The sequence below is a fragment of the Lepidothrix coronata genome, unplaced genomic scaffold (genome assembly GCF_001604755.1).
Source record: "Lepidothrix coronata isolate B3197 unplaced genomic scaffold, Lepidothrix_coronata-1.0 Scaffold123, whole genome shotgun sequence".
NCBI lineage: Eukaryota > Metazoa > Chordata > Aves > Passeriformes > Pipridae > Lepidothrix > Lepidothrix coronata.
Genome location: NW_016690303.1, coordinates 1,991,191 through 2,017,048, shown reverse-complemented (window position 1 = coordinate 2,017,048; position 25,858 = coordinate 1,991,191). Strand labels below are relative to the sequence as shown.

The following is a 25,858-nucleotide window of genomic DNA, read 5'->3' as shown; positions in this document are numbered from 1 at the left end:
CTAATACTGATCTTTTACCCTTTTCCTTACTTATTAAATCATTACTGTCTTTATAATTCTCACTATTTCATTGAGAAAATATTCTGTGTTTGGATAATACAGAAGCAGAAAGCCTAGATTGTAGTTCAAATTCAAATGCTGTACTTTTCTATGAAAATCGTACCTCTGAACTTTTTTATAATAGAACTGTGGAAATCTACTGCCTTTAGGCATTAAAAATGCATGTATAGCTGGATGGAACTGTTTCAACAGTGAAATCTAGAATGCTAAAGTCACATAAACACAGTCATAGTTCATTTCTGAAATACGTGCTTTACATCTAGCAAGACTTTCTTACTAAAATTTAATATAGTGATTGGAAGATGGAGATGGGGAAAGGTACCAGTATTGCTTTGGTTTGAATGCTTCTTTGATGTCCCTTTTTCACTGTTTAAAAGTAGTTTAAAAAGGGGAACAACCTCTTCTTGTAAAATCAATTAGATGATCTAAGGTAAGAAGTACCTCACTTGAGCCATCTTAAAATTTGGTATATAGTCCAAGAAGATTTCTCCTCTGATTACTCTCCTTTGACTTTAAAGAAAGGCCAGGTGACTAAAGTTCATGTCTGAACTGTAGGTGAGTAATACTGGATAAGGTAATTCCCACCCACAGTGTTAGGATTCTATTTTCAGCAGTGATTTGCTGAAAGAGCTTTGAAAGTATGTGGTGGACTTTCTGAGATCAAGCCTTTAAACTGTCCCCAGAAAGCCTTCCAAAGCTACTGTTTAATTTGAAAAGTGTAGATCTCTATTTTCTGTTCCTAGGGCTGTTATTGAGTAGTGATTACGCTTGTGTGTAGTCTCCAGAGCCGGTCTTTACTGTGTCTGCTCACAGTTTTGTGAGGAGTTTTGTGAAATGTAGTTACCTTTGCTTAAGTCCCTCAGTACCTTCCATGTAAGGCTCAATAAAAGTGCAACTGACTGCAGCGATGTTGTTTAGTATGACTGTATTAATTGGTGTGTGGGGTTTCTTTTTTTTTCTTTGTTTTTCTGTGCAGATAGCTGTGTCACCATAGAAGAGATGAACAGAACTTTGCTCTAGGAGATCACAAATATCTTTGGGTCATTCTGCATCTCAGTATTTAATAACAATGGAAAATGTCCAAATGCTATAGCAAGTCTTTGCAAATGTATAATAAACTGTTTAGAAAAGTTCATGCCATGAACTGAACTGTATAATACTCACATTAGTGTACAGATACAAATCTAATGCCTATAGACTACTGCGTGGAAAGTTCCAAAGAGAAAGAAAAGTCTGTGAACTTGCAGCAGCCCTGGAAAAATGGGAGCAACAAAACTTTAAAAAGCACAGCTTTGGACACACTCCATGTGTCTGCACAGCTTTCAAGTGAACTAGCACTTAAGACCTTGTGTAATAAGATGGACTCTGGGGACACAGCTATAGGACAAAAAGCTACCTCAAGGTCTGGAGAAACTGCTAAAGTACCAAGCAGATGGAGGCAAGAACATACAGCTGTTATTAAGATGAGCACTTTTGGCAATCAAGAAGTACAGAGGCAACCACAAGTAGATCACGAGCAAATAGGAAACACGGCATCAGCACAACTTTTTAGTTCTGGGAAACTGGTATCATCAAATGAAGCTGCACAGCAAGTCACAGAGAAGCAATATCCACAGCATCGTCCAAGTCCTTATTCATGTCAACATTCACTTTCTTTCCCACAGCATTCATTGCCACAAGGCTTCTTGCACAACATAAAGCCACATCAGAGCTTGGAAGGCCCTCCGTGGCAGTTTCCTAGCCACTTGCAATCAGTTGCCTCAGAGGACTTGTTTCCTTTTCATATGCATAGCCATAGCGGAGGTTTCTCCAGGAAGAAGATTTCAAGTTTGAACCCTGCATACAGCCAATATTCACAAAAATCTTTAGAACAATCAGAAGATGCTCACAAAAAGGAGCACAAACCCAAAAAGCCTGGCAAATACATTTGTCCTTACTGTAATCGGGCCTGTGCCAAACCTAGTGTACTTAAAAAGCATATTAGGTCTCATACTGGTGAGCGACCATACCCTTGTGTTCCTTGTGGTTTCTCCTTCAAGACGAAAAGCAACCTTTACAAACACAGGAAGTCACATGCCCATGCAATTAAGGCGGGATTGGTTCCTTTCACAGAGTCAGCAGTCTCTAAATTGGATCTCGATGCCAGTTACATTGATGTGGAAGCTGAAATACATTCAGATGGTGAGCAGAGCACAGACACTGATGAGGAGACCTCGCTCCTAGTGGAAGGGTCTGACAAACTGAGCCCTGTTTCGCAGCTCCCCTTGGACATTGCTAGCAGGAGTGGTTTTCACTCCTCCATGGAAGAGTCTTTGGTGGGGCCGATGAAAGTGCCCATTTTGATTATCCCTAAAAGTGGGATTCAGTTACCCAGTGAGAGTTCTTCATATATTGGCTCTGATATGTTGCAAACCCCATCCTTAAGTACCAAGTCTGATGACTCTCATACAGTTAAACAGCGACTTGCACTAAGATTGTCAGAGAAAAAAGGACAAGATTCTGAGCAGTCACTAAACCTTCTGAGCCCACACAGTAAAGGAAGCACTGACTCTGGTTATTTTTCCCGCTCAGAAAGTGCTGAGCAGCAAATTAGCCCACCAAATACTAATGCAAAGTCTTATGAAGAGATAATTTTTGGGAAGTTCTATAGGATTAATCAAAGGACAGCACTAACTGTAGCCACAACAAATCAGGAACACACTTTAATGGGTAGAAAGGGCAAAACGGACCCATCACCTCTTCTAAATAACAGATTAGATATCAAGATGCTTGAGGAACATATTTCTCAGCTGACTCCAAATAAAGATGAACTTGTTGATTCTACTAATTTGAGCACTATTAAATCTGCACAGGTTTATCCAGGCAGCAATACAGAATGTAGACAATCCCAGATCACCACATCATCTATCAAAAGTGAAACCAACTTGTACCAAGTCAGTCAGCAGGGTGATGTGTCTGTCCTTCTAGAGCCCCCAGTAGATTCCTCTCCTCTTATTAGAAGTAACTCCATGCCAACCTCTTCTGCAAACAGCCTAAGTATTCCTCCATCTCTGAGAGGAAGCCATTCATTTGATGAGAAGATGACTGGCTCTGATGATGTATTTTACCCTGGGACAGTGGGAATATCCCACCAAAGAATGTTGAGAAGACAGGCTGCCTTTGAATTGCCGTCTGTACAGGAGGGGCACTCAGATTCAGACTATCATGGAAGACCAGGGAAAAATATCATTACTGCTTCCAGCAGACAGACAGCAGGTGACAAAGGACCATCCTTAAAAGAGAAGAAAGGAGACAAGACCTTTTATGATTATGATGCCAGTGGAAAGCACTACAGAAAGTGGGAAGAATTTGAAGCTCAGAAGCAGAACTACAGGGACTCACCATCCTTAGGTGGGATGAACAAGGGGGGAGAGTTTTTTATTGATCCACTTGGGCAATCTCAGTCAGTGCCATCCATGCTTGGAACAACTTTTGAAAACAGAAAGCGTAGGAAAGAGGAGAGTGTTGGAGATGAGGAAGATAGTCCCATGCTTTGCAGCAGTACACCTGGCACCACTGGGGGGATTCAACCTTTAGACTTTGATCCCAAATCCCAAATTCAGGAAGTGCCAAGAAGCGGATTTGCCCTTCAAGGCCTGGACAATGCACCCCATTGCCATGCGGAGCGTTTTGAAATCTGCAGGCCTTACTTGCAGTCTGGAAGCCCAGCAGCTTCTTTGGAAGATTCATCCTTAACTGCAGAGCAAGAAAAGACTGCAGAATCACTGTTTAGAAAGCCCCCTGGAAATGTCATCTCTGTCATTCAGCATACAAATTCATTGAGTAGGCCAAACTCATTTGAAAGGTCTGAATCTACAGAACATATTGCATGCCAGCAGGAAAAGATCTATTCACCATCTGAAACATGTGAGAGCGAGATTTGTGAGTCCCCAATGAGCCCAGACCGAGCTCCACAAATGGAAAGTGCTGACACCAGTAAGCCGTCTCCATCCCAGCAGCCTCAGCCGTGTCATATGCAGCCCAGGTTGGTTCGCCAGCACAACATACAGGTACCTGAAATTCGTGTCACAGAGGAGCCAGATAAGCCTGAAAAAGATAAAGAAGTGCAGAGTAAAGACCAGGAGAGACCCACTGAAGAATTTCAATGGCCCCAGAGAAGTGAAACCCTTTCTCAACTTCCAGCTGAAAAGCTACCACCCAAAAAGAAGCGTTTACGACTTGCTGACATGGAGCACTCCTCTGGAGAATCCAGCTTTGAGTCCACAGGTACAAGCCTCTCTCGCAGCCCTAGCCAAGAAAGTAATTTGTCCCACAGTTCGAGTTTTTCAATGTCCTTTGAAAGAGAAGAGAATATGAAGTTCATCACACCTCCTAAACAAGATGAATTTGGAAAACAGTCCGAGTTTTTAACAGTTCCAGCTGGTGCTTACTCACTTTCTGTCCCTGGGCATCACCATCAGAGGGAAATGAGACGCTGCTCATCTGAACAGATGCCCTGCCCTCATGCTGCTGAAATCCCAGAGATCCGAAGTAAATCCTTTGATTATGGGAACCTGTCTCATGCCTCTTCAGCTGGGACACCTACTTTGGCACTGTCTCCATCCCGAGAAAGGAAGAAATGCTTCTTGGTTCGCCAGGCTTCCTTCAGTGGTTTTCCAGAGATTTCTCAGACTGATCAGAGCACAGAACAAAGTATAAAGCAGGAACAGATGGAACACTCACAGGCTGGTCTTCGCTCCTCCCAGCTTGCCTGGCATCACTCCCCTTCCTCTGTACTTCAGCCTATTCAGGTAGATGACTCTGGAAAACAGGCTATTGGCTCTTGTGCTCAGCTTAGTAATAGCTCATCCCACCTTGCTCAGCAACAGGCTCTTGTTGCAGACAGCCCGGAAATGTTAAGGACTCCCTTAATCCAACAAGCACCTTATATTCCTAACAAACATCCATCAGAGCAGCAGCAGCAGCTATTTGCACATCAGGAAAAAGTCCCATTCTCCCCTATTCATAGCACCTTATTTCAGTTTCCCTATCCAGCTGTCTGCATGGTTCACCTACCACCATCTCAGCAGCCTCTCTTGTGGCAGTCATGCACAGAACCTCTGAACTTCCAGCATCAATTTGTACAACAGCTGCAGAAATCTTATGTCAAACAGCCTTTCCAAACAGACATTCATCCAAGTTATCACCTGGAACATGCACCAGAGCTTATAGGAAAGAAAGCAGCTGATTATATGCACGCTAAAGAGCAAGCATACCAGCATTACTCAGGAACATCTGGGCAGTATTCAAAAAATACTCTTGCTAAGTACCAGTCAGACCATAGCATTAAACCAACAGATACCTCCTCTGAGCAGCATCTTCAGACAGATTTTGACTCCCCAAGTGATGGATCTGTACAGTCTTTGCCAGGAACAGTTGTTCCTGTCAGGATTCAAACCCATGTGCCATCTTATGGTAGTGTCATGTACACAAGCATTTCCCAGATCCTTGGACAGAGCAACAGTCCTGCAATTGTAATTTGTAAAGTTGATGAGACAGTTTCTCAAAGAACATTGGTAACTAATGCAACCATGCAAGGAATTGGATTTAACATAGCTCAGATGCTGGGTCAGCATGGAGGACTAGAAAAATATCCTTTGTGGAAAATGCCACAGACGCTACCACTTGGACTGGAGCCACCGATTCCCTTGTGTTTGCCTTCGAGTTCTGACATGGCTTCTACCTTGGGAGGAAGCAAACGAATGCTTTCACCTGCCAGCAGCTTGGAGCTCTTCATGGAGACCAAGCAGCAGAAACGAGTCAAAGAAGAAAAAATGTATGGGCAGATAGTTGAGGAACTAAGTGCAGTTGAGTTAACTAACTCAGATATAAAGAAAGATTTTCCAAGAATGCAGAAGCCTCAACTAGTAAGGCAGAGCTGTGCTACCGAGCCAAAAGAAAGTCTGCCATCCATGTCATCCTCTTCTTCACTGTCATCCTCATCATCTCAAGATTTCCCACCTGTCAGCATGCCAGAAGCTGATGCTTTCCCACTGAGCAGAGAGAAACTTTCCAGTTTTGATTCCACATCACCGGCACAGAAGTCCAGTGTCCCATCTGAAGGGAGAGACTCACCAGAAGAACTGGACGTGGATGAAACAGCCTCAGATATGAGCATGAGTCCACAGAGGTCTTCATTGCCACCAGGAGAAATTCAGACAGAAGACCAGCTGAAACATCAAAAATTGCCTCTTGGGATGTTAGTCCAGATGTCATCTAATGCTGTTGGGAAAGTCACAGCCTCAACTATCCTCCTGACAGACGTAGCAGATTTCCAGCAGATCCTTCAGTTCCCAAGTCTGCGTACTACTACTACTGTGAGCTGGTGTTTCTTAAACTATACAAAACCAAATTACACTCAGCAACCAACCCTCAAAGCTTCTGTTTATGCTTCGTGGTGTATAAGTTCATGTAACCCAAACCCATCTGGGTTAAGTACAAAGACCACTTTAGCACTTTTAAGGTCCAAGCAAAAAAACACCACGGAAATCTACACTCTGGCTGCTATGCATAGACCCGGAGCTGGTAAACTGACATCATCAAGTGCATGGAAGCAGTTTGCTCAGGTAAATAAGAAATTTTAATAAAATTAAATTCATATATCTTTATAGGAGAAATTTCTAGTAAACCATAAAATGTAAGTTAATGTGTTTTTTTTTAAAAAAAAAGATTCCCCATTGGGAAATCATCCATTACAAGTTTTGAGCCTCAGTTTATCCTTCCGCAAGCTCTGCTACTTCTGCTATCTCTGTCTCTGTCTCCATTTTCAAAATAAGGTGTAAGAAGTGAGGCTTTTAAAGCCCTCCCTTCATTTGTGCCAGAGCCTGATACATTATCTCCTTTTATTTTGCCCTTTCTTTTTGCCATGTCCTGATTCAAACAGTATCAGACGCAAATATCCATGTGCATTTGTAAGTAAAGATTAAGTTAAAATTGAGTAAGGATTTTTAGATCCTTTTAATGTCTTTTACATGTCAGCTCTTACTCATAGATTAAGCATTAGATGATGGTGCCAGGGAAAATTCTGTAACGGCAATACCTTCTGAGGCTTTTCCATCTCTCTTTTCCATGATTTTTTTTTCTGAGGAAAGATATAGTATTGTCTTTTCTGTCAAGACTCTCATAAAAATTTGTCCATGTTACCTCCTCACTTATTCTCTGTCAAATTAAATGGGACAGATTAGTTCATCGTATAGAATTGCACCAAAATGAGAGTTTGGCTTTGACATGGAATGTTAAAAGTATTTGAAATGAAGTGTGCATTTATTGTGTGCTCCAGCAGTAACACCCTTCCTTGACTTTGTTCTACAGATGAAACACGAGCCATTCTTCTTGTTTGGCAGCAAGCTTGAAAAGAAAGTAGTGGGGAATATTATTAAAGAAAGAGTAAAAGGAGACATTCATGGAGATAAAGACATTACATCCAAACAAACTGAGCCGATACGAATTAAAATCTTTGAAGGAGGGTAAGAAAATATAACTGGAAATTTCAAGCTCAGACTGTCATTTTAAAGACATTTGAAAGTGAATATGAATGAATTAGGATGTGAACAGTCTCCTGTGTTCTTGCCATGTCTTGTAGCTCCTAAGCCTCTCCTTTTTTTGTGTATTTGTCAGTCTTAAAACAAACTGCAGGATACCTGTATACTTACTTTGGGCTCAACTTTACTACTAGGACAATTATGTTTTCCATCTGTGTGAGAGCACTCACTCGAAATTGTTACTTTAATTCCTTAGGTCATAGGGCAATTGATAAACTGTTAACAATTTGATATTTTCTATACCCTGTCTTTGTATTTAAAGGCCTTCAGGAGGATGTCTTTCCATTTTTAGATGCTGTATACTTCCAGTCGCTTGAATGGATTGACTCTGCATGCTTAGTCTTATTCTTGTAATACTTCATTATTTACTGAGGTTGGATTTTGGAGATAAAATGTAAGATGCCAATGAAGTCTATGGTATCTAAGCCAACTCCATATATGGTTGATAAAATAATGTTTAATTCTACTGTGGCAATCTATCACTCAAGTGATAATAGAAACAAAGAGGGGAAAAGGAGACTTGAGAGCCCATTAACATTGTTTTGAGGCTTATGAAACTTGTTATGAAAAGAAAATGAGATAGATACTTGTCTCTGCAGTATGCTCTAAAATATTGTTTAGTTTCTTTTACAGAATTCTGACACAATGCAGTTAATTTGCCAGTTTTTAGTAGAGAATAGTCAGGTGGCTGAACAAGGTGTGTTTTTCAGTCTTACCAAACTCAGATGGTCTCACAGCACTGTTTTATTGGGGTAAATAAATAGCTCAAGAGGGAGGTGTGAGAAATTCGTATTTCCATTTCCTTCTCCTGTCAGTTTGTACCCTTTAAAATTTCAATTGTCCTTCATTGACATGTTTTTCACTAAGGTTGAATAGTCTCCATGAAATTAACATTGGCACTTCTCTATAGTCGGCAACACTGAAGGAGTATAGCCTACATCTTGCTCGAAAGACTGAAAAAGCTATTTTGGAGATTTTTATAGGTATGCTGGCCCAAACACCCTGATCCTGACTGTTCTCTGTAGCTGTACCTTGTCATACCCAAGCCAGTAGACTGGCTTTAAAAGAGTGACCCAAATTCAGCGGTGAGCCTAAGTTTATGAAAAATTTAAAGAGCTGTTGCTTCAACTCACACCCACTTTGAAGTATAAAATTTGCCTGCTTCCCACTATGTATCATTTCTGAATTTGGATGACCTTGCTGAAGACAGTCTGCACTGATGTAAGCTGCGTGATGAGAGGTCAGAAGAGTAAAAATGTGTTAAGAAAAGCAACTTAAAGGAGGATTCAGATCAGTGTGAACTGCAGGAGATCACTCCATAAAAAGCCTCTACTGTTTAATACCTTCTTTAAGAAATTTTGCATTTTACTTACACCACCTTGAGTTTTCCTGTACGCCAGTAAGATTTATGAAACTATTTTTGTAAACTCATATAATTCACACTTCACCTAGAAATATCTCCTAGTAATACTTGACTATGTTTAGATATTGTTTGAGTAAAACGAAACCTTGGCGTGCACATAAATTTTTGGAGAGTGGGGAGAACAAAAGTCTGTGCAATAGATTGGAGCTTCCTCACAGAAGCATATAACATGCAAAACTACAGCAAATGAGGTGATGCAGTGTCAATAGGTCCACTCTTTTTTTATGCATCATCATTTTATGATTCCTTTTACATGAATTATTTGTGGAAGAACAGATTCATTCTTTTCATTAGTTTGGCTATTTTTTAAGTGGATATAATATAACTTAGATATTATTACCATATCTTGCATTGTTTTCTGTCCTGGTTGTTGAATTTGTCCTTCTCTTCAGGTTGTTGTTTATGACTTCTGAAAGCTAGTTTTTTACATGAGTGGGTTTCCATTCTTGCTTTTTTTTTTCTGTTGGTAGAGCTATTCTGTTCTACTCTTGTCAAGCTCATCTTCATCTCCTCTCAGCAAGTAGTGCAAGGAACTATGTAACAAATGTCAGTCATCTTCATTTCACATTTTCTCTCCTGTACAGATAAATGTGCACAGTGATATCTTGTTTCAGCAGTGTATTTTCATTTTGATTTTCAGTTGTCATGGGGAGTGGGTTTCCTTAGGCTTTGTGACTGCTTTTGCTTCATGGGTGCAAAGAAGGTAATTCAGAATCCATAGCTGAGAAAGATCTGTTATTGTCAGGTTTTGGGTTGTGGGAAAGCCTGTCCACCTGGCAGTGAAGTGCAGCTGTGCAGCTGCTTTGTGCCGGGTGGTGGGGCGCTTGTATGGCAACTGGGGAAAAAGCAAATAGATGGGACTGGGGATGAGTGAGAAGCTGAAGGAGCAGAATCAATGCAGGTGAGACAAAAAGTAGATGACAGAATTATAGAATTGTTACGGTTGGAAAACACCTCTAAGATCATCCACCCATCAGCCTAGTACCACCAGATGTCAGAGCACATCACCACCTCTCTGAACTAAAACCCATCAGGAGCATTTTGTAAACATTGCATCAGAGGGGGTTTTGAAGGGAGAAACTAACCATCATATTATTACCTCTGGCAGGTTCCTTGATTCAGGTGAAACTATCTGAATCACAAAATCTGCTTTCCATTGTCTGTGACTGCAAAATCCTGATAGGATATGAAGCAATGTTCCTCAAGCAGTAATTTGAAGTTCAGCACTTGCTGTAGTACAAATAGTTACTAATGGCATGAAAAGAAAGGAGGGACAGGGCAAGCGTGCCTGCTCACCTGACATCTAGCTTAATAACATTATCAGCTGACCACAAGAGTTCACAGTTTGCTTATGTTTGCTCTTTTATATCTATCAGTAATAGACTTGAACTGAAAAATCCCAATAAATAGCATTTTGGATAGAAACTGTGGGACTCTGAGACTTGTTAATGCTTTTTAACTCAAGAGTCCCAGTTGAATCAAACACAGAGCAGCAGTGACCAAAGTCTTTACGTGAATGTCATGTAGTAGAAGGTGGGAAATTACTCAAACCTTTGAGAGAGGCACAAGTTAAATAGTAAGATCTAATATGCCTGAGGGCTAAAAGATAATCGCCATAGACTCAGTCTTCTGGTCTTTTACTTTTTGGATCAGGCTTTCTTTAAATGTCAAGTTTGTGTGTATCATTTCTCATACGGTTGTTGTTATGATGAAGCATACTTAAAGAGTCAAGGTCAGTTATGGCCAAAAACCATCTATGTGAATGATGAAGGGACAGATCTTGTATTATTGTCTTTGTGCCCAATGGGATCTGACAGGTGACAGAAGCCAGTGGAATGAGGTCAAGCAGAACAGCAGAGATGGAGCAACCGAAAAGCACGTTATAACACAGCATTTATCTTATCAGTATCAATCAGAAGTGATATGGTAGATTTCATCCCAGCAAAATCAGACTGTAAGGAGAGATAAAGAAGATAAAATGGCAGTATTTCAAACAATAATGGACATTTTTTCTGTCTGTGGGAGAGAGCCTGGAGGTAGTTGATGAAGCGGTGGATAGAGAGATGACTTGCAATCACTGACATGTATATGAAGGAGAACCTGGGAAATGGGGCAGAGAAAAGCAGAATCTCAGAAATGTTATACAGAAAAACAGAGAGATGACTAAATATTAAATTACATTAGACTATGCTAGTTTTGCCCATGGTGCTAGGAACAATAAAGGAAAAGAGAGAGGACCAACTTTATTGGAAATGAGATAAAACGCCCTGAATTTAGGCATCCACATCTAAAAGAGGAGTTGATGTGTTTAATAGATAACAAGAGGGACATAAGAACAGGAGACTGTTTTATGTTTTTCTAAGATATTAACCTCAGTATAGATATTGCCAGTGATATAGCTGAACATATGGAAGAAGTGTTCATCTAAGAAAAGCACACTTGAAAAAATATTTCAGCTCTGTAACGCAAAAATTGCAACTTACTTCTTGCAGAATTATCATCTCATTAGCAGAATCTTTCTCACAGTCCCTTTCTTATTTAAGGTACTGACTGTCAGTACCAAAGACAGTTTGTGGGCTGTGCATCCATGGGGTGACTGAAAGTGCTGCTTAGGGAGAGGGCAGTGGAGGACAGAGGGCAGAAAAAATATTATTTCTCAGTTCTTACACTTTCTGTATTTGGATGGAATTCTCCCCTGAAGGAATGCCCAGCACTCTTCAAACCTCAGAACAGCCTGAGCAGATTCCCTGGACACTTTTAGATTTCAGTATTAATGATTTAGCATGATAATAAAGGCAATGTACAGCTTTACATAGATTTGCATATCTTTTTTATTTTCTAACTACAGAGTATGTAATCAGCAAAAATAGCATGATTGATAAGCTTATGCCTGTGCTAAGAAAAATTCCTTTAATAGCCGTGTTGGAAGTTTCCCATTTTATTTCTAAAGCATCGGGTACCTGAGTGAACTCAACTCTGTGTTCCTTTAGGGAGAGATTTATCTTTGGGAACGTCAGGCATCTGTAGTGTAAATGTGTACATCCTTGCTCGTCATCTGCATTCCCTTTATGCTTGAGGGAAAGAAATGGGCATTTCCAGGATGTGATTTATCTGATCCCAAGGGATAAATACGCTAAAATAGTTAAATGAATTGTGCTGCAAAACAGTGCTGTTTTCAGTGGTGGTAAATGTCCATGTTGTACGAGACTACACTTACCTGAAATAAATGAAACCCGCAGGCTTATATTTGGAGTTGTGCGGTGTCTGTAGGTTCATCAGTTTCCTGACAGGATGTTTATACTATTCTCATACTGCAACCTGTTGGTCTCAGATTGTTTAAAGACACTGGGACCAGTGCATTCACTAAAAGGCCAATACTTTGTGAGTTCCAGAGTGAAAATTCAGTAGTTCTTTTATATTTCTGTGGATTTGCTTTGATGAGATATATACAGGATCAGGATCAGATGCACAGAGGTGATGTTTGTACATGTATGAGACCTAGAGTCTGTATGATTTAAATACTTGCTCTCTTCCAACAGGTATAAATCAAATGAGGATTATGTCTATGTCAGAGGTCGTGGCCGAGGAAAGTACATTTGTGAAGAATGTGGCATTCGCTGCAAAAAGCCAAGCATGCTCAAAAAACATATCCGCACTCATACTGATGTCCGGCCTTACGTATGCAAGTTGTGCAACTTTGCCTTCAAAACTAAAGGTACTTGACCCTTTTTGCTGAACTCTTGCCACTTCTGGGTATTTTGCCATCTAGCATCCAAGCATCTATTGCAATCAAGAAGAAAATTTTCTTCACAATAGAAATATTGTGTTTGTGTGTACAGGACTGTATGAGAGAGTTTGTTTGCTTCTGTTCAATTGATCCAGGGATGTTGTGAGACTCCGAGACTCCTTGAATAGCTTCATTAAGAGCTATAGGCTCTTGACTGGTCCTTCTGTCTGCAGAGAAAATGTAGTAGCATAAGAACTCCCCTGAAAAATAATACTCTGCCAACATTGTTACATAGTGCAAATTTTAATTGCAGCAACACTTAAATGCTACCAGGAGAGTACCCTTGTTATGACATAATGTAGAAGCAGAGCATCAGCTGCTGAGGGAAACATGCCTTCATGGGCTTTACAGTGGGTCAGTTTCAAGTTTATAAATAATGTATGTCTCCCAGATGGGCTACTCCATCCACTGTGGCATTAATTATGAATAGAGATCTGATAGCTTCTGTTCACATGTATTTATCAGCACAGAAAAAAGCTTCCATTTGTCACCCTGAGGCCACAGATAATGATATTCTTTGGAATTTAGATTTGTGGTGCAACCATCTCCGTAAAAGAAAAAATCCTTCCCTCTGGTAGCATTTCTTTGTAGCACAGCCAAATGAGCCTTACATTCTCAGTTTCTTAGCTTCCCTTTGGCAGACAAGGGAAATAGATTCTGGTCCCAGTGCAGTGAACTTAGTTGAAGGGGGAGAAAGGAAGTTGAAGGAAATTTCTCCCAAGATCCCAGTACAGCTTCATGGCTGTTTTGAGCATTGAGAATTGTAATAGTTTCCATGACTCCAGCACTTCTTCCTGTGCCAAAGATGGGAATAACTGATGGATGGTAGTAGATCCATCAACCTAATTTCAGATGAGAACTTTTCATGGGCATGTAGAGACAAAGACAAGGAGCTGCTTGTTTGTCGTCCCAATAGACCATCTGGTGAGCTGTTCTCATATCATTGCTTACATTTGACATTGATGGAGGAATGGGTCTTAAGGAGGACCTTGAAGGAGTACTGTGGTTTTACAGCTGTGTTCATAGAGGACATTCCAGGAAGAGGAGATGGCGTGGAAAAAAAATGTGAAATTGCTTGCTGAGGCTGGCATTTCTGTCAGAGAAGAAGAAACACAGAGGAGGTGGTATGCTATTGCACAAGAAGGGCATGAGTAGGAAGAGACTAAGTTAGCCTTTGAGGTACAAGAAGTGTTTAATTGGTGTATTACTGCTTATGAGCAGTTGTCAGCCTCATAACTATTATTGCTATTCTGCTGAGAGCAGTAGGGGACAGACTTTCAGAGGCTCTTAGGTTTTCACTGTACACTCTGAGCATTTAGTTATCCAGAAGCATCAATGGCCAAGTTAGCCTTTTCATGCAGTGCACAGGCACAGTAAGAAACTCCTACTGACAAGGAAATTATTTGAACTAGCTGTGACTGAATGTCAAAGAAGAAGAGCCTGACTTGTGAGCTTCTAAGCACACCTCCACTATCCAGCAGAGTGGTGCAGTGTTCCTGCGCCCAGGTTGCATGTGCCACACACACCATCTGGAGATGCTGTTTGGGGTCCCACAAGCAGCATAAATGCATTGACAGAGGGCTTTGCTTGAGCTAAGAAGCACCGTTTCTTGGTAGTGGGTTGGGTTTTCTTGTGCCATGCTTTCCCTGTTGTGCATTGCAAATGAGACTGAAGTGGATAATGGATTAGAGTGATATTCTCCAGCTTTGCTTTATGCTCAAGATTCTTTGTCATGAAATGTATCTTGGGGCCAGTCTCAACCCAGTTTTCTTATCTGTGAAAAAACAGACCAAGACAGGTACTCCAGAAAGTCAATAGTCTAGTGTTAGATTGCTCCCTCAGGGTAATGGGAGATCTGATTTCAAATCTCTGTCTGATTCAAATCCGTACTTTAAATCTGGGAGCTGAACCTGAATTTCCCACATCCCAGGTGAATGCTGCAAGTACAGCTCCTCTCAGTTGAGAGATTGCAGCTAGATGGTAAAATTGCATAGAGAAGTTGGTAGGATATTTTTACCTCAAAATGCTTCAAATACTCTGAACATTTGGAACCTACATGTGAGGTAAATGGAAGAACCCTTATCTTGAAAGTACCACAGCGTAACTAGGAGTGTGAACCCTGAATGGCTGCTGTGCAGTGGACTTACTTTGATGTCTGGACAGTCTGTACATATTATGAACACTGAGACCAGGAATAGATAACATCCAGAACTTAGTTTTGTAGCTTGCTGGGGTGCCTAAATGTCACGTGGAAAATTGGAGAGCTGCCTTTATACCTTTCAGACCCTGAGTTTATTGGAATTTTTTATTTTCTTAAGATATAAGAATCTGTTCTCATTAGAACAGGCTCTGAGGGTAATGGGTTGGATGAGTCAGACCTGTCTGTTGTGGTGTTTTTTAAAGCTAAAACCTGTCATCTGCAGGATAACAGAGTTAAGATACACTGAAACCTGACTTGAAGAGTGATCTTTGCTGTTGTCCATTAATTAGATTAATCTCTGATCCATAGGAAATCTGACAAAACATATGAAGTCTAAAGCACACATGAAAAAATGCCTGGAGCTTGGAGTATCAATGACATCTGTAGATGATGCTGAAACTGAAGAAGCAGGTATGTCAGAATGATTTAATTTAGTTGGAATGGCTTCTGGAGTATGCAAATGACTCATTGCACTTTAGCACAGTGCCTGGCTAATACTGGGATATTAAGAGTATTTGGGGCATTTTTTAATTAAGAGGTATCTTTTTAATAAACAGGAAGTATAAAAAATAAATCCTATTCAGTTCTCCGAGTTACATTTTTATTAAGATACATGCAGAGGAGCTAAAAATAAAAGTGTGGCCTATTGTCATCTGTCTCATACAAAGTTCCCAATCTTTCTACTTAAAATGTGAGAGATGGCAACGTTTAGTGAAGTTGTGTAGGGTGAATTTGCTTTTATACTTCCTTTCAAGGATAAGGTTTTAAGGTATTATTTTGAAAAAACATGGTTTCAGACTATGAAGAATAGCTTTGTGCAGCCATCCCAGATGAAGAGCATCCAGCAATGACAATGAGTGGGTGGGGGATGAATGTGGCATAAGGTGTAAGAGGTGGGGTATGTGCTCACCATTTTGACTTGCTGTGGCTATTTCAGAAAACATGGAGGACATGCAGCAGGAGGCAGAGAAGAGCAGCAACCTGGCAGGCCTGTCAGCAGAGCACCAGTTTTCTGATGCGGAGGAATCAGATGGCGAGGATGGCGATGACAATGATGATGATGATGAAGATGAGGATGATTTTGATGATACTCAGGGAGACTCGACACCAAAAACCAGATCAAGAAGCACCAGCCCGCAGCCCCCTCGATTCTCCTCCTTGTCCGTGAACTCAGCTGGGGCATCACAGAGGGCTTCCCCCGAGGGCTCCCTTTCAGTGGGACACTCTTCCCTCATCAGTTATTTGGTCACCTTACCTAGCATTCAGGTTACTCAGCTTATAACACCAAGCGACTCCTGTGAAGATACACAAATGACAGAATATCAGAGGTTTTTCCAGAGTAAGAGTACAGATTCAGAACCTGATAAAGACAGATTGGACATACCTAGCTGCATGGATGAGGATTACACACTTTGCTTAGACCCCAGTTCATCTCCAAGGGACCTCTCACCTTCCAGTCGACAATCGTCACCTGGCTATGATTCTTCACCCTACAGAGATAACTCACCAAAGAGGTATTTAATGCCAAAAGGGGATTTGTCACCCAGAAGGCATCTGTCACCCCGAAGAGATATTTCGCCTATGAGGCATCTTTCCCCACGAAAGGAGGCTGTGCTGAGGAGAGAGTTATCACCAAGACGGGATGTGTCACCAAGACGTCACCTGTCACCAAGGAGACCAATGTCACCAGGGAAAGATACATCTGTTCGAAGAGATTTGTCTCCTAGGCGAGAGAGGAGATATATGGCCTCAGTTAGAGCGGCATCTCCCCGGAGGGGCTTATACCATAATCCAGCACTGTCCATGGGTCAATATTTACAGTCTGAATCTATTCCAGTGGGACATTCAGTAAGTATGAAAGAATATTTTCATTCCTCTTATCAAAAACAGTGCTCTTACCGAATTTATGCACAGCATTTTAAAAATCTTTGCAGCTTTGTAGAAGAAGAAGGCTTAAACTTTGAGCCTTGGTGGAAAGTCCTGAAACAAATGCAAGAAACTTGGAATAGACAGTGACCAAGTCAGGATGCTGATTCAATTGGATGCACTAGAGTCAGACTATAGGGGGTTGAGTCTTCACTTGGTACAACCCTGAGTAGCTCCATTAGCTTCAATAAAATAAGGCTGGTTTGCATTTTCTCTCTCCATATTTATGAAATGTCATTTTTTAAATGGAAGCTTACATGGTGCGTGAGGCTTGTTTCTGCACTGTAAAAAATCTTCTGTTTCCAAGATTAGATGGGATCAAGCCAAGATCAAGGCTTAAGGCCCTGTCTCTGAGGTTTAGTCCCCATTGTTGAGTATTGTTTAATGGAATAAAAATGCTAAGATAAATGAAACCTCTCAGAAAAGCAGAGTGCCCATTGAAATCAGGATCTGTAGCTGGAATTTTAAGAATATTATTGTATGAGAGGAGCAGGCAGCTGTCTGCCCTACAGAAAGTGCCGTCACAACTGGCTGTTCCAACAGGGACACAACCGTCTGGGTGGAAATATGCAAAACTTGCACAACTGCTGTCTGTGCTGTTCCCTTTCAGTAAAACAGTTCTCAGTAACTACCAGATTGGCACTTTTGACCAGCTCTACCATTCACAAAGCACTCCCTTCACAAATAGATTTGGTCTTTAAAGATAAGGAATGGCCTTACTATAAATGCATTTGCTTATTTATTTACTATGCTTCCCTCACCATGTTTGATGTTGTGGCTGCCCTCTCACTGCCTGCCTCCTCAGCCTGTATGTGTGGGTTCAGCTTGGGCAAGCTGGAGAGGGGTGGCTGATTAAAAGTGGTCCATGAGGAAGGGCACACTGAAACCCTGCTGCACTCTCATAGGAGCGACCAGTGCATAGCTGAAAGAGGATACAAATCCCATCAGCAGTTCTATTGGCAAAGTGAGGAAGCTCAAGAGGATGAAGAGCCACCAGTTTAACTGTCCTGATGTCTTAGTATCAAATGGATGGGATTATATGGGATGCTACAGCTGACATTGTGCAGGGTCCCCCAGTCCTTCATGTCCCACATAAGACACACTGGCATCCTGTAGTAGAGATTTTGGATGTGTAATGATACTAGCAAAAGGGTACGCTAACAGTCGTCCTTGGTCATCTGACAGTTCTTGCTGTTAACATTTTCCAGCAAGGTGTTTAGCACATTGTAAGGACTTTTTTAGCACTCTTAGCTCCTTCTTTTGAAAAGTCCACCACGCCAGATGGACTTCTAACACTTACCTTATTTTTGAGGTAGGATCAGTCATGTGGCAGTGAAAACCCAAGTCAATTGTCTTACAGAAATCATCAGTAGCTCAGTGGCTTGTTGAGTGTTTTGAGAGGGAAGCCCAGATCTCAGTAGAGTCACTGTGACCTTAATACAGGCATCACTAAAAGTGGAGCCCAGGAAAATTTAAATGAAAAAATGACAAGTGAGGATGATTGCCCATCACAACAAACAATTGCAAGGAAGGAAGGACGGATTCCTCACCTCTTGATGCCTTTCTGGAAGACGTACTTTAGCCAAACAGTAGTTGAGTTTAAGTGACACAAGTTGTTACACTAAGTGTGTGGGAAGACAAATAACACCTGAGCTGCTATAAATGAAAGCTGTCAGAGAAGAAAAAGGAATAAAGACTGGTTTTCACTTTCGGAGTAGTGAAATCTAGCAAATCAGAATATCATTAGCAGCTGCATCAGTGATGCACATGCCAGCTTACAATCCTCACAATATTTTTAAGGGCTGCATTGGGTTCCCAGTCCTTGCAGGAATAAGAGTTGTTTTGTGCTTCTGGTGCCTGCAGTTCCCAGAAGAGGCCAGTTTTATTTCTTCTCCACTGAAGTTGATTTATTTGCTCTAGTCTCTTTGGCCAATGCTGGTCTAGTTCCCCTTCACGTTGCTTCGTGTTGAATGTCCATGCACTTTGGTGGTCTTGTGCAAAGAGCTTGTGAAGTGTTCTGGCATTGAAAGCATCACATAGAAAGCAATTGAAATTATTTCTTTAGGAAGTGGAAAAGAGCACAGGGAAAGTACCTGAAAAATACACTTTTTTTTCCTTTGACAGTTAATACTCTCTCCTTTGACAGACAATACTCTCTCCAAAGTAGCCTAAGGCTCTGGTTTATGCTGGGGCACACTTGGCCTTGACAAGTTAAATTGATGTCTTTAAAATTAAAGGCAGATACTCTCTGCTCTCTAAATAAATTTGGGGTCTCCTCTTCTGTGAATGCCAGAGGTTTCTTTCCTTTCTGAGGAGGTTGATGCTATTATTGGAGGGCTTCGATTCTTCTCCCCAGTCATTTTCTGCCAGTCCTGAGAGAAAGAGAAGGAATAGGAAGGCTGCATTTGTTCACCCTGAGTGAATCTCTGTTGCCATTTTATTTTGGATCAGGCATATGTCTCTGTTGTCACATTTATTGTGCTTTGACTCAAATTGCAGTCTTGGAGTAAGTGATCTGGATTGTTGTCAGATGAAATTAAACTGAAAAAATGTTCTCCAGGAGTGCAGCAGGTGCACTAGAACTGTGAGTGGCCATTCAAGTGAGTGAAAAGAGACCGCATAGCACTAATCCAAAGAAACCTTCCCTTCCAAGCCCACTACATTTGTATTGTGTGTATGGCATCCAGCACCAACAGTTTCACTCCATTCCTGTTTGTGCCAAGTCTTAATGCATCCCTCTGCTACCTAGTGCAGACCAGAGCTTTTGCCTCTTCTTTCAGCCCCAGGACTAGATACCATGAGATTGTGAATATATCTTGTTGTGAGTGGTACAGACTTGACTCTAGCAACTGTTTTAGCTTCTAGGAGGTAGTGCATTTTGCTTGTGTTGCCATTTTGTTCCTCATCTTATTTATTTTGAAGTCCAAAGCCTGTCTTGATATATTCAGAAGGGATGAAGGGAGTTAAGCACTTCTATAACCACTTTAAAGTTGATAGGACTTAAGGTCCTTTGTTCATCCCAGATATGGGTATTAAATCCCTTCCCAAATACTCACTACTTTATCATCTTGAGTGAAATAAGTTCTTGTACAGAGAGCCAGCCACTTCTGAAGTCCAGGTAAACTGTAAATAGGTCCACTGAGGTATCTGGGCTACTATGGTGCACTCTCAGTAGGGCTGCAAATTGAGCTGATCCTGAAACTGAAGTCCACACAGAGTTTTAGTCACTTTATTAAGCATCATGTCTTTCAGAAAACACATCGGTAATATGGTCTGTTGTTGAATTTCACTACAGAGTTCAACGTTTTTTGATTTTTAGCTTTAAAAACCCTCAAGTACATTATGATACAGTAATCAAAGACACTGTTTTCCATCCAACATCGTTTTGCAAGCTGTAGTCTGAGGCTGTCCAGAGAACATCTGTGAAGGATGCATGGCTTTGAAATGTGATCTTCTTCTGGATCTCCCACAGCCTGTTTTGGGTGATGTACCAGATACAGGGTAAACCCTATCTCATCCCTGAGGCATTCTGGGGGACCTGTGAAGCTGGATATGCCTTTGCTCAGGGGTGTGATGTGAAAGTCTAACTTTATGACCAGGTCAGAACGTTTCATGAAAAGCTACTACAGAGTATTGTTGCTTTGGAAATTATATGTCATCTGGAGTTGAAGGGAAATACGCTAATCTGTAACAAATGAGAATTAATAGGAAATAAACTGGATTCCCATCACCTGACAAAGAGAGGAAGCATGGCAGCAACCTCACAGCACTGGCAGCAACCCATTCTGCTTGCACTGCAAAAAGATATTGTGACTTCCTGCGCTGTGCTCTGTGATCTAATACTTGCCCTGTCAACCGAATAAAGTCTTTGGATTTTCAGGATGCTTGTTGAAAAAAGACAGTCTTTTTCCATGAATATGTATATGTGTGTCTGCTTGTAGGTATGAAAATGCTAGATACTGGTAAAGGAAATAAAAGCAGGGTAAGAGGTCAGAACAGTTATTAGTGCCTGTAACAATTTATGTTGTCTGTTTCCAAACTTACCTGCCAGAGCTAGAGAAAGATAATCCCATATGTACTCAGCCAGGCTTAGGAGGTGTCCAGTGGACATGCACAGACTGCCACTGTCTATGTAAAAATTGGGCATATGAGACATGCGTTGGATGATACTGCTGATCTTAAAGTGTGTAGCAGTTTCTATCATGTTAGCCACCTCTGTCTGGCAAGGACAGACTCTTGCTCTATTCCCTTTTGAAACTGGGCAGGGTAAAACATGAAGCCAATGTCTTTCTCAATTAGAGATTTGTGTGTGACTAGGTTTGTTCTTTGATGAGTTTTACTCTTTTTTTTTTGGCTGCTTTTACTCAATTTCCCTTAGCCCAGGTTCACATCAGATGCAATAGTGATAAATGTCGTGGCTTAGGAAACATCCAAGAGGACAGTATGACTGAGAAACGAGTTGACAGAGCAAAGATGGAGAAAAAAATAGGGGGCAAGTAGCTATGCAGAGGTGAGGTTAGTGATAGGAAGGACTGACAGGGTAGGTTAACTGAGTCTTATGCAGTTTATTGGCAACTGCAGTTTATTTTGTAAATTTTTCCCCATTCAGCAGTATAATGTGCTGTCACTGTGCTTTCTTATGACAATTTCTCTTTTATGAGACTCAAGCATCTCACTTTCTGAATAGGAAAATTCCCAACATAGATTAGTCTCTGAAAAATAACATCTCTGAAGTTCGAGTCTGATGATTATGGGTCACCCTTCCTGTCTCAGTGTTGATTTATATTAAACAGGACAAAGCATCTGAGCACAGTGAGATTGAGCCCTTGGGTAGCACAGAAACTGAATCTTTAATTGCCCCCTAAACCAGCTCCCTGGGATGGGATCAAGAGGTTGCTTAATGCCTTGAGAGCTGGGATTTTCCAGCAGTGAAGTGCTGCCACTTTAATGTGTTGGCATTTAGCACCATAGTCCTTGGGCTGCTGCACCAAGGCTATGGTAGTGTTAGAGCTTTGGGGCAATTGATTGGTGTTTGGTCAATTTACAGAGCAGAGATGAGCATTTTTGTTCATTCAGTTTCATGTGAGAGGCCCCGAGAGTTGTGTGGCCAAATCCCACACGTAATTATGAAAATGTCATCCTGCACTTCTGTAATCATTGTTCCTCTGTTCAACAATAAATGGTAATTAATCATCAGATAGCAAACAATTTTTAAAACTTAAGAATGAAAAAAAAAACCTAAAAGCCCAGGGCATATTTAATACTGAGTGGAGATAGAACTATTCATTCTTCCAAGGCAGGAACTAATGGGAAGGCACTGAAAATGTCAATATTGCAAGATTGGCTTTTATTAGCCATCACAAAATCCTCCATTCTTCTCAGTCCCATTATGAGTGGGTGAGTCTCCCTGGGACAGAATCATCGCTTTTGCTCACAGCAAAGCCTGTGCTTTTGTTACTATTTATTGTTTACACTGCAGATAGGCCAGAATGGTTCTTCATTGTCTCAATAACTGGAAAAATTTGTATCTTCATTGCACAGAGGCACTTGAACTTCCATGAAAATACCCACCTCCTTTCATCAGGGATTGGGTAAAGCTCACAGGGAGCAAGTGCCTTCTCTGGGGCTCAAGAGCAGAATCTTTCAGAAGGCAGAAAATACTTACACGCCATCAGATTTTCTCCATTATGCCAAGCAGAGGCAGTAAGCAGGGGGCATTTGGATGTGTATTTCTCTGCAACAAAGTCTTGATACCCAGTGTGGACTGCAAATGCCAGCACAGTTTTCCAAAAATGAGGATAAGATGGATCTCCAGGCTAAATTTCTCTGGGGGAATGAAAATCTGTTTACCCCAAATTCTCTTCAAAGTTTCAGTTGAATATAATACTCTTCACTTCCTGACCTAAATTGCTGCATTTTGTTGCTGAGCTCTCTTAACTAGCAGCTACCTTTCACCTCAGAGGCATGAGCCCTGTAGATCTGAGCTGAGCAAAACCTCCTCTGTTATTTGGATATGCAATTAGTGCATTTCCAAATGCTTTGGGATCCATCTGCATGAAAGGTGCTTCATGAAAGGGAGGCTGTATTAGGCAGGAAAGCAGATAGGTGGTTTGGCAGCCAGACAAGAATTCTGCTAGTAGCAGTGCTGACATTTCTTTTTTTTTCTTTTCTTTTTTTTTTCTGGTTACAGAGAAGGGGGTTGTCTCAGGCACCTTACTTCAACATATATGGAGAAAAAGGAGGCATGGAGCACCGCAGGTCTAGCCTGTTCCCTGAAGGTCCGAGTGACTATGTCTTCAGTCATCTTCCACTACACTCCCAGCAACAGATCCGAGCACCTATCCCCATGATGCCTATTGGGGGTATCCAGATGGTCCACTCGGTACCCATGGCCCTTTCAGGTTTACATTCTCCGTCCACTTTGGCCCTGCAGAGGGAGATCTCTGAGGAGAAGCAAAGAGGAACTGTGGAAACCCTTACAAAAGAATCATATAGTATTTCTAAGCACCATGAGAAACGTACCTCTCCGCACAGCTTGCACCCCAGCACTCCCTCCAGCACGCCCTCCTCGCCGTTGCTGTTGCTGACACAGAGCACATCGGAGGACAGTGTCGTGGCTACCGAGAGGGAGCAGGAGGAGAACATACAGACTTGTACAAAAGCCATAGCCTCTCTGCGAATCGCCACAGAAGAAGCCGTTCTGCACGGGGCAGAGCAGCTGCAGAGGCCTTCTGAGCCTCACCAGAAACCCTTAGAAAGTGCACATTTTAGCATTAAACACTTTAGTGGATCTGAGCCAGGCCAGACCTGTGCCTCAGCCACCCATCCTGACTTGCACAGTGGTGAGCAGGACAGTTTTGGTACATCACAGACTGTGTTAGCCCATCCCACCTTTTACAGCAAGAGCTTTGTGGACATCCGGCAGTTGGGCTTTCACAGCAGGAGCGACCCCCCATCAAGCACACAGGAGAGAAAAGATCTGTCATCTGAGAAGAGCAAGCCACATTGATCTGAGATGCATGGAGACTTTCACCCATACATTTACACCACCATTTTTTTTCCTAGAGATAGAAGTATTCAACTTTACAGCATGCCTGTTCTAAGTTACAGTAGTTTGCTATTATATATACTTTTGTTATATCAAAAGAATTAGATAAAGTAACAAGTCATCATGAGCCTGACCAAAACTAAATTTGAAATTCTTATTGGGTCTGGTACTTTTAAATTGTACAGATGTTTGTGCCTTTTCTTTACTTTGCTTATATTCTTATAAGCATTTTTTTAGCAGTAATTTGTACATATTTTAGAATTTGTGTATCTGCTTTGTAATAAATGTAATTTCTTTCCTTTTTTGGACACTTGGATCTAAATGATGTAAAACAGAACAGCATCAATATATGTGAGGTTGCACTAAAACATATTTTTATATGATTAAAACTGAACAGCTTTTATGTACAGCTCTGATTCTGTAATACTAATATTTATTTACTTTGTTTCATAAATTGTAAATTTTTTTCTTAATGTTGTGGATTGCTTTTCTATGTGAAGCATGGGATTTACTGTTGCGTAATTAGAACAAAATGTATATTGTAAAACAAGATATTTAAACTAGAGTATCTTATCTTATTCTGCACTTATGCATTAGTTAAAAAAAAAAAGATAAAGGATGTATCAGTCAGTTCTTAACTCTTGTAATTTTTTTTTGTCTCTTGTTTGCCGGATTGACTATAACTTAAGTGCTGATTGTGATTTTAAACTGATAGTACCGTAAAGCATTAAAGTAAAACAATGTGCTATTGTGAGTTTTTTCAAAGCTTTATAAAACAGTTATAAATATATTAAAAGTATTTGGTCTTATGTGAACGTTGATCTATATACTCCTTAAAAAAGCTATGGGAAAACATTCCACCCCATGTAAATATGTGCATCACTGGTGCCATCTGTGTAGCTCACCGGGACCGGCAAGGTTTGCTATGCTGGTGCTTCCAGGATTGGAGCCGGGGCACCGCTGACTGCCGGGAGGCAGAGTCCAGCAGTGTCATGAGCCGTTCCCTGACCTCCAGCAGCAGGGTAGCAAGGCCCCTACGGCCGCACAGGGCTGGGCGAGGAGCCGGCCTGCTGGCTGGACACACGGTGCCCTGCCAAGCCCTGGCAGTCCCCTGCTAGTGAGGGCTGACCAAGCGGCATATTCACTCCTGATTAAGTGCACGGGAGTGTCATTGAGGTGTTTGGAGTGGAGAAAAAGGTGTTTCCTTGCACATGAACTCCACGGCTGGTCACTTCCAACTACAGTACCTGGGTCAGCTTCAGGGGAGGCTCCCATTCTGTTCTTTTCCATCTTGTCTGGTGGATGAAGGTGTGTGGCCCTGCTGGTAAGGCAGAGAGCACCGCCACCATGGCCTCTTCTGAAATGGGATTCATGGGCAAGAGAGTCACAGTCTTCCAGAGTAGGGTCTTCATCTGGGCAAGGTTTGCTCCAAAGAAAAGTCAGGAGGAGCCCGGGCTTGTGTTTGAATACGTGTGGTGGGTTACCACTACCACCAGCAGCATGCGTGCACGCACGCACGCACACACACACACACACTCAAACACACGCATGCATACGCACAGATGAAAGAAATCAACGACCTGGATTATATTTTGTGCTATTTAGTGAATTATAAATCTGTGAAAACAAGTTTGTATATGGACTTAAAATACATTTAAGGAGTGTTCTTTAAAAAGAAATAAATATACAGTTACATCCATAAGGTGTCTAGTTTTCATGTGTTCTTTGAATTTTTCGAGTTTATTGGTGTTCCAGTATCCTGCACAAGAAGCACCCTTAAAAATGTGAGTGGCACTGAAAAATGTGGACCATATTTTGACTTTCTCATATATTA

The 25,858-nt window shown here is 41.4% G+C and overlaps 1 protein-coding gene across 1 annotated transcript; it reads left to right on the top strand.

Moving 5' to 3' along the window:
- Positions 1 to 1,247: 1,247 nt before the first annotated feature.
- Positions 1,248 to 24,833, top strand: HIVEP2 (human immunodeficiency virus type I enhancer binding protein 2). Its single transcript, XM_017825857.1, has 6 exons — positions 1,248 to 6,665; positions 7,411 to 7,565; positions 12,603 to 12,778; positions 15,360 to 15,461; positions 15,988 to 16,898; positions 23,167 to 24,833. Exons 1-6 carry the CDS (start codon positions 1,248 to 1,250, stop codon positions 23,983 to 23,985), a joined length of 7,581 nt encoding a protein of 2,526 aa, XP_017681346.1. The 3' UTR covers positions 23,986 to 24,833.
- Positions 24,834 to 25,858: the final 1,025 nt, after the last annotated feature.